Here is a 13445-nt window from a genome sequence, read left to right on the forward strand (position 1 = left end):
AATAAATAAAATAAAAATGAGGAAAACCTCTTCGTTCTGATGTAGTGTGAGCCCCTGGCAGGGTCCAACTTGAAGAATAAATAAATAAAATAAAAATGAGGAAAACCTCGTTCTGATGTAGTGTGGGCCTCTGGCAGGGTCCAACCTGAGGAATAAATAAATAAAATAAAAATGAGAAAACCTCGTTCTGATTTAGTGTGAGCCTCTGACAGGGTCCAACTTGAAGAATAAATAAATAAAATAAAAATGAGGAAAACCACCTCGTCTGATGTGTGAGCGTCTGGCAGGGTCCAACTTGAAGAATAAATGAAAATGAGGAAAACCTCGTTCTGATGTAGTGCGAGCCTCTTGCAGGGTCCAACTTGAAGAATAAATAAAATAAAAATGAGGAAAACCTCGTTCTGATGTAGTGTGGGCCTCTGGCAGGGTCCAACCTGAGGAATAAATAAATAAAATAAAAATGAGAAAACCTCGTTCTGATTTAGTGTGATCCTCTGACAGGGTCCAACTTGAAGAATAAATAAATAAAATAAAAATGAGGAAAACCACCTCGTCTGATGTCGTGTGAGCGTCTGGCAGGGTCCAACTTGAAGAATAAATGAAAATGAGGAAAACCTCGTTCTGATGTAGTGCGAGCCTCTTGCAGGGTCCAACTTGAAGAATAAATAAATATAAAAATGAGGAAAACCTTGTTCTAATGTAGTGCGAGCCTCTGGCAGGGTCCAACTTGAAGAATAAATAAATAAAATAAAAATGAGGAAAACCTCGTTCTGATGTAGTGTGAGCCCCTGTCAGGGTCCAACTTAAAGAATCTTCTTCTTCTTCTTCTTCTTCTTTCGGCTGCTCCCGTTGGGGGTTGCCACAGCGGATCATCCATATGATCCGCATAGTGATTTGGCACATGTTTTACGCTGGATGCCCTTCCTGACGCAACCCTGGTCGCCTCTTACGACACAGGGATATGGTACACCTATTTTAGCCGGGGTATACACCGGCCCAGTATACTGGTACTCATTTCGCCGACCTCGGAAGGATGACAGGCTCAGTCAACCTCCTGGTGTATTAATTCAGTGGCCCAAGGGGGCTTGTACTCAGGACCTTTTGGATCCCAAGCTACTGCCCTAACCACTGCGCCAACACACCAGGCTCAGGGTCCAACTTAAAGAATATGCAAATAAAAATGAGGAAAACCTCCTCATTCTGATGTAGTGTGAGCAGTGGATCGTTCATCTTGGAGAAACGGCGCACTTTGATTGATTTGAGGCTCGCTTCAGGACGAATGAAAGATAACCATGGCTTGTTCTTTTGAATACCGCAGGTCACGGTGTGCAGTTCCCCGGCTGAAGGTTTATTTTAATTGATGACGTGTAGGTGACATAGTTGTTTTAAATAGACACAGCTTGCTTTTACAATCGTTATTCGTTTTGTTTTGGCTTCTTTGCTGTGGTTGTTGCCTCCGCCACCGAAAGTGGATGGAGTTTATGTTTTCACCTGTCTGTCTGTCTGTCTGTCTGTCTGTCTCTGTCTGTCTGTGTCCATGAGTAGAATATCCCAAAAGTAATGGACGGATTTGGACGAAAGTTGATGGACAGGTTGGGTGTGTGACGAGGATGAATTGATTTCGATTTTGGTGAAGATTCAGATCTGGATACTAGAATTATTTAATTTTATTATATATATTTTTTTCTTTGTGATTCTTCACCATTGAGATGAGGTCATAAACGATATATATATATATATATATATATATATATATATATATATATATATATATATATATATATATATATATATATATATATATATATATATATATATATATATATATATATATATAAAATAGCACAATATCTCAAAAAAAAAAAACACTATTTCCCCCGAGATGTTCTACTGGATGAGGCATTGCATGGCCGAGGTATAGTATGTGCTCTACCGTGTGCCCTTCTAGTTATTATTTTAATCAAACATTTCTGCTTTTGTTGATTCAAACTATTGTGAAAATCTACTTTCTGGGCCCAAGTTGCCACATAGATGTTTTTGTGAAGCTTATTATCTCATTCCGAAAACAAGGTCATGATGTAGATTCCTTTTATTTTACTTTCTTTCCTTTTCTTTCCTCAGAATTGAAATGCTGTGTGTAAATGTATGTATGTTGAAGTTCAGATTTAAGTAACAGAGGAAGGAAGTGCCACATGATGAAAGTGAAATGATTTACGATATTGGACATTGCGTTCATGACCAGACAATGTTTGTGCGTTATGGAAAAGGTAACCTGCCTTGGAGTGGATTTTGGGTTACTTCAGGTCCCAGCTTGTGTTACTGTATTTGGTGTTTTTTTTTTTCTTTTGTGTTTTAATTCTGCCTTCCTGAATGTTTTTCATTTGCACTTGTCAAAGCCAAGGCCAGAGCTGCAGAGAACGATGATGACCCTTCTGTAGTGGAGCAGGACATTGGCAAGAGCCGGGACGCATCTCGCACAGATGACGAGGTGGTTGAAAGGTGAGGACCTTTCGTCGTGTGCACTGATACCTCAATCTAATTGTTTCACAGCTGTTGGCAAAGTAGCATCCAAAATTTTTATTAATCAATTGCTCAAATGACTTTCCTTTGTTTAATTTTATTTTTCCCCCAAGGTTGAAGTCCATTTGTTGTTTTAAAATCGGGAATTCCAAGGAAATTGCTCATAAAAACCAGGGAAGGATGGAATGGGCAGGCGGTGGGAATGTAAAATAAATAATGGCTCTTATTCAGATGATACCTTTGTATCAAGGCATAAATTGTCAGAAAAAGGTACTCATGTAAATTTAAATTATTTATTTATTTAATATGGCAATCACCCCAAACAAGACATAAAGCCACTCTAGGTAAGGGGCTAAGGGAAGGTGAGATAAAGAGGATAAGAATAAAACAGAATTAAACCCCCCCCAAAAAAAACCATCCAAGTCACAGGAAGTAGCTGAAGTCTGGTGAAATGTGATGGAACCTCAAAGATGAAAGAATTAGGAATTGACATTCCTCTTCAAGCCGAGTGGATCGTAGAATAATAGGAAACGCATTCAGATAGTGAATTCCAAAACGAGACGGCACCAGGGATAAAACGATCTGCGTAGCCTATCATTCTGCACTTTGGATCAGGAATAATAACAATACCAGCCGTTAAAGCATTTATCCTGAACATTTTGATACCACTATTATGACCGTGAAGTGCATTTGGGGTTATTTTCGAAATGCACACGTGTAAGAATAAACGTTGGTTCACAGTTATATTATTATTATTATTATTATTAATATGATTATTATTATCTTGTATATAGAGTTGAGGCTTGTGGAAGAGCAAGAACGATATATGAGGACACAACATGAAAGAAAAGGGGGGAAATGCCAACAGAGGAGCCGAGGGAGAAAATAGATAGACGTACAAACAAGGGATGCAGGTAATGATGGGTAGGGAGGGGGTGGACAAGATGGATACAGGAGCAAATTCCCACAAAGGGAAAACTGGAATTTTTATTTGGGGGTGTGGGGAGTGGTTTAATGGGGGTAGAAAAGTTCAGGGTGCGATGAAAAAGAGGGTGCAAAATCAGATAGGCCACTGACCTGTCAGTGATGACAGTGATCGGCCCATAGACTCTGCTTCATTGTGGGAGATTTCAATGATATTGACGGCCTTGGTATCCATGGCATCATGCTGAGGAAGATGTGAGGCAGGGGAGCCAACTCAGAGGTGAGAGCAGTACTCCATCAAGCTGCAGATGAAAGCCTAGTAGGTGGATGGGAGTTCAGGTGTGCCAAGGAAGGACTTTGTACGATGGAGGATGCCCAGTTGGCAGCTGGCTTTGGAGGCCAGCTTTTATTTTATTTTTTATTTTTTTTGGGTGGGTACACAGGGTACACAAGATGGACACTACAGGGACTTTCAGGTCCTTACATGACAGGGACTTTCAGGAAGGAAAGCAGGGAATTTGAAGGATGTGGGTTTGGGGTGGATTAATGGGGGTAGAAAATATCATGGTTTTTGATGGGGGTAGAAAAGATGGGGGAAGATGAGAGACTGTGGTGAACAGCTGTTTTGAAAATCTGGAGGGAAGAGTGGGATTGAGGAGAATGTGAGAGTTTGTTCCAAAGGTGGAAAAAGGAGGAATGAAAGAGTGAAGGTGAGCAGTGATTCTTGATTTTGGTAGTTTTACCAGAAGGGGGTTGCTGGTGGACCTTGAGCACCCTGCGGAAATATTGGGGGGGGGGACATATCGCAGAGAGAGCAAGGGTGGGGGGAGAGGCTGGAGAGGAGATGGTAGAAGACAGAAAGACCACCTACCTGCCTGCGGTGAGAGTGAGACCCAAAGATTCAGCCTCATCACTGGAGGTACCAATGCATACGTCAAAGGCTTTATCTGGTTAGTATGAAAAATTTTGAGGGTTATCTAGGGCTAAAATGCATGGGGGGGGGGGTGTAAATGATGACTTTATCGGTCATATGGTTTGGTAGCCATGTTTTTAACATAAAAAACCTTCAAAATCATCTTCTGAAACTGCTGAACAGATTGAGGCGAAACTTTACTGGGATGATCCCCTTTCAATGAGGAACAAAAAGTTTTCTGACTATCATGGCTTGGCAGTGACGATTTTTAAATTTAAAAACCTACTTCTCCAGAAAGGCATGACAGATCAAGGGTAAACTTCACCTACAAAAATGATCGCCAAGCCTTGGCAATACCAGGGTGTTCATGAATAATTAATAGGTCACATGGTCTGGCAGCCATATTGGATTGAACGAAAATCTTAAAAAAATAAAATTTCTCTTGAACCGCTTCATCAATCGATGTGAAACATCACAATTATGATGTAGTAGTCATGGGGAATATATATTGTTGCGAATTCGCGCCCGCCGGCGTGCGATCGGTCACTCGGCTCGAATGGCGGCCGCCTCGCCCACCGGAACGGACAATTCTGTCGTGACCCTCTCGGAACAACGTCGGGAGCTAGTCATGGGTGGGGGTTTAACCCCACCACGACCGTGCCAATTGCCCACCCGCGCAGGATAGGGTTGCTCGCCAAATTCGATCTACCTAAGTACCTGCGCGGATGGTCGACCGGGCGATCGTACCTCGCCGCATGCCGACTCCGGACACGAACCGCTTAAGCGGTCCATTCCGTGCTATCGGGATAACCGAGCGGTGTTATCGTCAGCCTCGACGGTTCCGATTAATTATCGGGCGTATTAAGTCCACTACGAACCCTTTACGTGAAGCAGGATGGAGAGTCAATAAAGAAAAGACGAAGCGAAACGGGAAAACGGTTCACACAATGCACATTTATTACGCGACACATACAGCCAAACAGTCAAAATGCACCTATATCAGTAAAACAAAAGAAACAACGACGCAGAGTTACAACTGAATACACATACACACGGCAACACTTGCACAGTTCTACTTTACAAGACACGGCGCCAACACACATTTACTCAAAAGCAAAGGAAAGAAGCCACCCTCATAGACAAGGGGGCAGACGGGCCTGTAGGCCAATATGTGCGCGGGACCTGAAGGAGTGGCCAGGTCCGCGAGACCGGGTGGGTCCTACCCGCGTCCTCGTGACGCGTTGGCGGACGAGCCGCAGACGTGGCCGCGTGGCTGTGCCCCGACTCCGTGCTCCTTTGCGGGTTTCATTGGCACGACACTTGGAGTGGAGTGTGAACAGGGCCCCCTTTGTTGCACTATCTCAGTGCGGGGGAAAAAATGGGAATTGTTGATGCTCTGGGGGAGGGAGAATGGCTGGCTGGCTGGCTTAGGTCCCACGACGAGCGATCTCCCACCGCGACCTCGTCGCCAACCGCCGTCCTTCTCCCCTCGGACCCGAGCTCCTTGGCCTCTTCCCACAACTCTCCTCAGCCGACTGCAGAACCCAACTCGATGCCTTCGCCACCCGACTCCGCTCTCTGCCACACTCTGCTGCTGCCACACTCTGCTCGATGACTCTCTTACCAAAACTCTCACTCTCTGCCACTATTCGCCTTGCGCTCAGCGTTTTATAGGCCGGCAGGAGAAACAATATGCAAATTTCCGGATCAGGATGAGCTCGGGGGCGAAGCCACGCTCGCCCATTGGACGGAGGAAAAGTGGGCGTGAACCTCCTCTGATCCTAGAATTTGCATATTTCGATTTCACACAGACGCGCCTGGAGGCGGGGCCAAGCCGCTCCGCGCTTGCTGATTGGACGGATCAGAAGTGGGCGTGTAGCATTCTTGATCCGAATTCTCCCCCGGAAAGGCCGCTATTTGCACTCGCGGCTCGGTGCGTATCTTGAACGAGCCCAAGACAGCCCGACGCTCAGTGTTCACAGGTGGTGCGGGAATGGCCGTAGAAGGAGAGAGGTGAGGGTGGTGGAGGGTTTATCGGTGGTGGTTTGATGGTTATGGCGGTTGAGACGTGGTTGGTTCAAAATAAAGATAGAACAGAAAAACGGCTATCTCAAAGCGTCACAGCCCGAATGAATCACATAAATTCCCTCCAAACAACGGGTTGGGGGCTAACTACACATGTACTTAGAGTTAACTGATCTCTGGGAAACCTGAATGGTGGTTTGCGAATTTCCACAGCCGTAACAATATGTTTCAAATTTCAGTCTGATCGGATGCATGGTCTGGCAACCAGAATTATTTTATATTTTTAATGTGGGTTCTGGGATTTGAATCAAACTTGGTTCAAGTATCTATTGTGATGTAATAATGTGGGCAGAGGTATATCTGGTGATGTCCCTATGTCAGAGTGCCGTTCTAGTTTATGTGATGTGATGTTGGCTGATTTCCAAGCAGATGGAAGTTAACCAAAATCAAATGATGAGGTGAAAAGAGCAGAAATATGATGTGCAAGAGCAGCAGAGCACATTTTTAGCTCATCTGGAATGTCGTTTCGGGGAGCTTATGGGATGGAGCGTCGTCCATCTGTCCACAAATACTTTCAACTTCTTTGAAACTACACATCCGATTTTGATGAAACTTTAGCCCAAAGGTGGTCTACGGGGGTGCCCCCAAAAGAGGTATTTGCTTTCTTCTCAGAAACTACACATGCAATACTGATAAAACTTGACCACAACTTTCCTCACCCATGATGTACCAAAGTTTGTTCACGGCATCTAAAGAATTGGTGTCTGAGGGGGTCTATGGGGGGGGGGGCGGAGGGGGGAGTACCCCCCCCCCAAATAGATATTTGCTTTCTTCTCAAACTACACACGATTTTGATAAAACCTGACCACAACCTTTATCACCCGTGATGCTCCAAAGTTTGTTCATGCCATTAAAAAAAATTAATCTATCGGAATTTACTTTCTCCTCCATTATATATTTTGTGGGTAATCCATGTGCCTACTCGTGAACCCGAGAGGAGTTCCTCCAGTGGTATTGCCCCTCTGTTTTTATTTTTTATTTTTTTTATATTTTTTAGGACATGTCACCTGATTCCATATTGGAATTTTTCGGACATGTCACCTGGTCCAGTTGCAGAATCAGTTTAGGGTTGTCAGACACTTCTCCACCCTCTCAGGAGCACTTTGGTGCAACTGGGTAGGGTGCATACAGAGAGTGAGGAGTTGGGAACACAATATATAGATGAAAACACAGAATTGAGGCATTTGGCATTCTCATGAGCAGAGTCGGCTGTGGTGGCATTTGAAGGGATGGGAGGGGAGCACATTCCATAGATGGACTTAACAAATCACCCCCAGTTTTTATAGGAGGGCGACAAGTTTAAAAGTTGTCTTGAGGTTGGACAGATGCTGTTTTCTGTCTCTTCTGAAAGTGGATACACACACTTGTTACGTGCTTTGAGGAATTATCTGAAGTTGCCTTCCAGGAAGATGATCCAAGTTGTTTCAAGACAACACCTCACCACTAGATTCAGTGTACCATGGGTAGGATAGCTTAAGGTGAGATTAGATGGATTAATTAAGATTAGATTAAGATTAATTAAGATTAATTAAGATTAAGGTGAGATTAGATTAGATTAATCTGTGCATAATGGAGAGTGGGTTTCTGTGGAAGAATTTTCAGATGCAATGACTGCTTGCAGTCCCTGCCAGACTCGCCAGAGCTGAAGCATCTCGCTGAGGCAGCAATGAGGCATTGCTAGAGAGATGTTTGTTCTCACAAGCACATGGTCAGAGGAAGTGCGGGAGACATGCGGTGTGAAAGTTGGCCTCTAAGGGACGATTTGCCATTGGAATCGCAGAAGTCCTTTGTTGAAGTGCCATACCTGGTGAGAGATGTACCAACATCCAGCCAATTGGTATGTTGAGAAGTGAAATCACCATGTAGAGAGCCAGATAGACAGACAGTGGGAGGGAGAGGGACATCACTGCTTGGTACAAAGTACAGAGCGGAGGGGAAGTCACAGCCAGGGGTGCTCCTGGGGTTTGGGAGGTGTCGTAGTGAGAAATGGATTTCTTGATGTGCATTGCGAATGTGCCCTTAGGACTGTGTTCAGTGCTGTCAAACTGGAGGAAAACTCTGCCTGTTTTAACAGGAAGTTACTGTTTCTTTGAAAAGGCTTTTTTTTTTTTTTTAATAATGACCTCTTAGTTTTTCTGTTGTTAGTTATTCATGCTGCTTGAAAGCGGTGCAGTTGAGTAGAGTTGTGTAGAACATGATTCTTATTGTGTAGCACATGGATGTGAGTAGCTTCATTTTCGGGGGGTTCAGCTCTGATGTTTATGCAGTGTCCCCTTTAGGTTAGAGCAAGAATTTGGAGTTTGTTCATGGTGCTGGCAATGGCTCGCCTATTCTTCGCGAATGATACAGTGATATCTTTAATGTCCGTTAACTAATGCTGTCAGATGGGTCTCCCAGTCTGACATCCATCCATCCAAAGGATGGCACACACATTGAATCTCCCTGCCTATAAAATACTAGGATGACAGTTTATAGCTGAGTTGGGATACAAACCCAGGTGAGACAGCTTAGAGCGAGTGTGCCAGCCCCTGTAGAGGATTGAAGATCAAAAATGCAGAACATAACAGGTTTTTTTCATCACTGATTTTGTGTTAGTCACAGTATGAAAATGCAACACTTGGCCAAAAGTACGTGGACACCTGCTTGTCCATCTCATTCCAAAATCATGGGCATTAACATGGAGTTGGTCCCCCCCCCTTGCTGCTATAACAGCCTCCACTCTTCTGGGAATGCTGTCCACGTGATGTTGGGACATTGTTGTGGGGATTTGCTTCCATTCAGCCACAAGAGCATGAGTGAGGTTAGGCACTGATGTTGGGCGATTAGGTCTGGCTCAGAGTCAGCGTTCCAATTCATCCCAAAGGTGTTCGATGGGGTTAAGGTCAGGGCTCTGTGCCGGCCAGTCAAGTTGTTCCACACCGATCTCGACCATCCATTTCTGTATTGTGCTTGCTTTATGCACAGGGCATTGTCATGCTGAAACGGGAAAGAGCCTTCCCCCAAACTGTTGCCACAAAGTTGGAAGCACAGAATCATCTGGAATGTCATTGTATGCTGTAGTGATAAGATTTCCCTTCACTGGAACTAAGGGGCCAAGCCCGAACTATGAAAATCAGCCCCAGACTATTACTCCTCCACCAAACTTTACAGTTGGCACTATGCATTCGGGCAGGTAGCGTTCTCTTGGCATCAGCCAAACCCTATTCGTCCAGCGGACTGCCAGATGGTGAAGTGTGATTCATCACTCCAGAGAATGCATTTCCACTGCTCCAGAGTCTAATGGCAGCGAATTTTACTCCATTCCAGCTAATGTTTGGTATTGCGTATGGTGATCTTAGGCTTGTGTGCGGCTATGGAAACCCATTTCTTGAAGCTCTCGACGAACAGTGTTTGTGCTGACGTTACTTCCAGAGTCAGTTTGGAACTCGGTAGTGAGTGTTGCAATCGATGACAGACAATGTTTCTGCTCTACGTGCTTCAGCACTCGGCGGTCCCATTCTGTGAGCTTGTGTGGCCTACCACTTCACGGCTGAGCTGTTGTTGCTCCTAAATGTTTCCACTTCACAATAACAGCACTTACAGTTGACTGGGGCAGCTTGAGCATGGCAGAACTTTGACGAATGACTTGTTGGAAAAGTGACATATCCTATGACTGTGCCACGTTGAAAGTTGCTGAGTTCTTCAATGCGGCCCATTCTACTGCCAATGTTTTTCTCTGGACATTGCATGGCTGTGCGTTTGATTTTATACACCTTTCAGCAATGGGTGTGGCTGAAATAGCCGAATCCACTACTTAGAAGGGATGTCCGCATACTTTTGGCCATGTAGTGTATAAGGTTATCTTGGTGACCATGTTGCTGTTTTCGCAAAAAAAAAAAAAGTGTTTTTACTGATTCCATTTTCTTTTTTTTTTCTTTTTTTTTTAAACTTGATGACTTTGCAGGCTGTCATGGATAAATATTAGTACTGTATTCTTGCATATGAAATGTTGCTTTTTATTTCGGTTTTCTTTTTCTCTTTAGGGAAGAGGAGGCTATCCAACTGGAAGGATTAAGTCCGGCTCAGGTGAAAGAGCTGAGGGAGAGAGCTGATAAATTTGCATTTCAAGCGGAGGTCAACCGCATGATGAAACTAATTATAAACTCTCTCTATAAGAACAAAGAGGTTTGTTCTTGCACTTTTTTTTCTTTTCAGAAATGGAGATTTGTGTGTGTGTGTGTGTGTGTGTGTGTGTGTGTGTGTGTGTGTGTGTGTGTGTGTGTGTGTGTGTGTGTGTGTGTGTGTGTGTGTGTTTTGCTCTAACCTTAACTTGAAGGAGTATGTGTTGTGGTGATTGATTTGAGCTGAACATCTGCCTTTTTATAGATCTTCTTGAGAGAATTGATATCAAATGCCTCTGATGCGCTGGACAAGATCCGCTTGATGTCACTCACAGATGACACCGCACTTGCTGCCACAGATGAACTTACCATAAAGATAAAGGTTTGTGCAACATACATAGTACTAGCAGGGGATAACCGTTGGGTGAGGGGTGGGATACCAGGTGGGTGGGTGGGGGGGAGGGGTTGAAGGGGTGTTATACACCGGCACTGCTCGGCTGATTTGATTTTCCTGGTGGTGGTTTCGGGACGTGTTGGACATTGAAAATGTATGGAGTTATTGGCCTTATGGCGGTTACCTTTTGCCTGTGGGCCAGTGGCAGCACTGCCTGACCCAGCATTCCAATATACACTTTGTAACGGCCTTTGTTGGCCTCAAAACGGATGTCAAGGCCAATGTGTGGTAGCTTAAAACCTTGTTCAGGCTCTGAAGTACCTACACCCCAAATTTTTGGGGCCTTTATTTGCTGGGGTTTGACTGTTTAAGGATAATGTATGACAGCACACTTGAAAATATTTACAAGATCAATTTAACAAACACAAAAGGAGAAGTCCAAGGACCAAAGAATATTTGGTTTACAAGAGATGATAATAATAATACATAAATCTGAATGACCATCAAAAGCAAAATCTCAACTGTTTCAAAGAAAGAGAGAAACAAAAAATCCAATTTGATTGATGGCAAGTTTGAAAATTAAAATTTCAATACGAGGACCAAGAAATGGACATGAGTCATCGAATGAATTTGTTCATGTATGCACATGATGACAAACGAGGAATGTAGTATACCCGGAAGTTCATGCATAAAATGCACCCGATTCAATCAGTGAGTAGCAAAGCGTACAATCTGTCGAAGACTGGTATCCTGCTCGTCTATACTACGAGTCGTGTGTCTGTTTGTTTGTAGCCGTTTTTCTCAGATGGCCGAACGAATCTTCGTCAAACTTTCAGAGGCTCCTCAGTGAGTGCTGGGAAGTGTTTCGGGCAAAAAAAATTGAAAATTTTGATATTTTATTTTATTCTTTGGGAGGTGGGGGGATTTTAATCGCTCTCCTGTAGTGCTTAAGTCTTTGTAGCTATGTTAAAGCAAATATTAAATGATACCCAACCCTATTTCTTAGTGGGTGTGAGGAAGTGTTTTAGGCCCCTACAAAATAATGGTGAAAAAAACACAAATCGATTTCTTCAAAATGCTGATTTTTTTTACCTTTTAATGATCCTGGTTTTGAACTATCATCAATGAAAGAAGGGATGTTTTGTTTTTTTCTATTGTTGTTGGTTTTCTTTGAACTACACTGCCTCTACAAAGATGTGAACTGTTGTGCAACTTCAGTTGAGATGTGACATTGTTGACAGGGATGATGTGCTGACATGATGTGAATATAAATATTTGTATATTTTTCCTGCAGGCTGACCAAGAGCATAACATGCTTCACATAACGGACACTGGTATCGGTATGACTCGTGAAGAGCTGATAAAGAATCTTGGAACTATTGCCAAGTCTGGCACAAGTGAATTCTTGGGCAAGATTACAGAAATGCAAGCACAGGGACAGTCAACTTCTGAACTGATTGGCCAGTTTGGTGTTGGATTTTACTCTTCTTTTCTGGTGGCTGACCGTGTCATTGTGTCATCAAAACATAACAATGGCACACAACACATATGGGAGTCTGACTCGGAAGAATTCTCTATCATTGAGGACCCCCGGGGAGACACACTCGGCCGTGGTACAACGATCACGTAAGTAGTAAATTTGTCAATTTTAAAGACCAAGACTTGGGATGCCTATGAACAATAAACTTGTAACAGATTGTGCCAAGTTTAACAATACAATAAAAAAAGTGTCATGCTATGCGCATAACTTTAATAGAGCTCCTTTACTTTACATTTGGTTTGGAAGGGAGGTACAGTAAACCCTTAAATATCGCAGGGGTTACTTTCCTGGAAAATGCCGTGATTGTTAAAACCGATTTCCTGTTGGGGGGAAAAAGGGGATTAGGTTTCGAGAAAACAGGAAGGTGGGTGGCAGCCAATAACACACACCTCACAATTGACATAAACATGTTAAATAAACATAAATTAGCTTTGGGATGAAGTTTCCTGCTGTGTTGACGATTTAAACATTCAAGACGAGATAAAACTTGCCCCTCGCCCATACCATTCCTCCCCTATAAATCCCTGAAATCGTTTTCCTTTGTAATCTGTCTGTGTTTCTTTTATAAATTGTTCTGCTGCTCCTCAAAACCAGCGAATCAATAAACTTAAAAGAATCACTTTTTGTCTATGTTAACTTTGGGCACCATTCCATGATTAACTGTGGTGCAAATACAACCAGCTCAGCTCAAAAACCGTGATGAGTCAAAATTAAAGTTTCGTAGAGGTTGCCACGATTGGTCAAAACCCATGATATTTAAGGGTTTACTTGTATCGCTTTTTGAGCTTTCCTTTCACCTCAAATTGTGTAGGTGTTTATTGCTCTCGCCTGAGGCGAGGATATTGCATTTGGGTCTGTTTGTCCACACAAAACTTTCGTGATTTTCTCCGCAACCACTTGTCGGATTGAGACAAAATTTTCACCATCGGAGCGAATACTCATGTAGAATGTTTTATTGATAATTGACGT

The 13445-nt window shown here is 43.3% G+C and overlaps 1 protein-coding gene across 1 annotated transcript in view; it reads left to right on the plus strand.

Moving 5' to 3' along the window:
* The window catches only part of HSP90B1 (heat shock protein 90 beta family member 1), a 54678-nt gene that overhangs the window by 564 nt on the left and 40669 nt on the right, over positions 1–13445 (plus strand). Inside the window, exons 2-5 of the mRNA XM_085898349.1 lie at positions 2397–2499; positions 10465–10606; positions 10808–10924; positions 12231–12562. Coding sequence (XP_085754475.1) covers positions 2397–2499; positions 10465–10606; positions 10808–10924; positions 12231–12562 — 694 coding nt within the window. The remainder of the gene's footprint in view (positions 1–2396; positions 2500–10464; positions 10607–10807; positions 10925–12230; positions 12563–13445) is intronic.

Source organism: Eptatretus burgeri, chromosome 10 (genome assembly GCF_056783735.1).
Source record: "Eptatretus burgeri isolate ZD-2024b chromosome 10, Ebu_testis_v1, whole genome shotgun sequence".
Classification (NCBI taxonomy): Eukaryota; Metazoa; Chordata; class Myxini; order Myxiniformes; family Myxinidae; genus Eptatretus; species Eptatretus burgeri.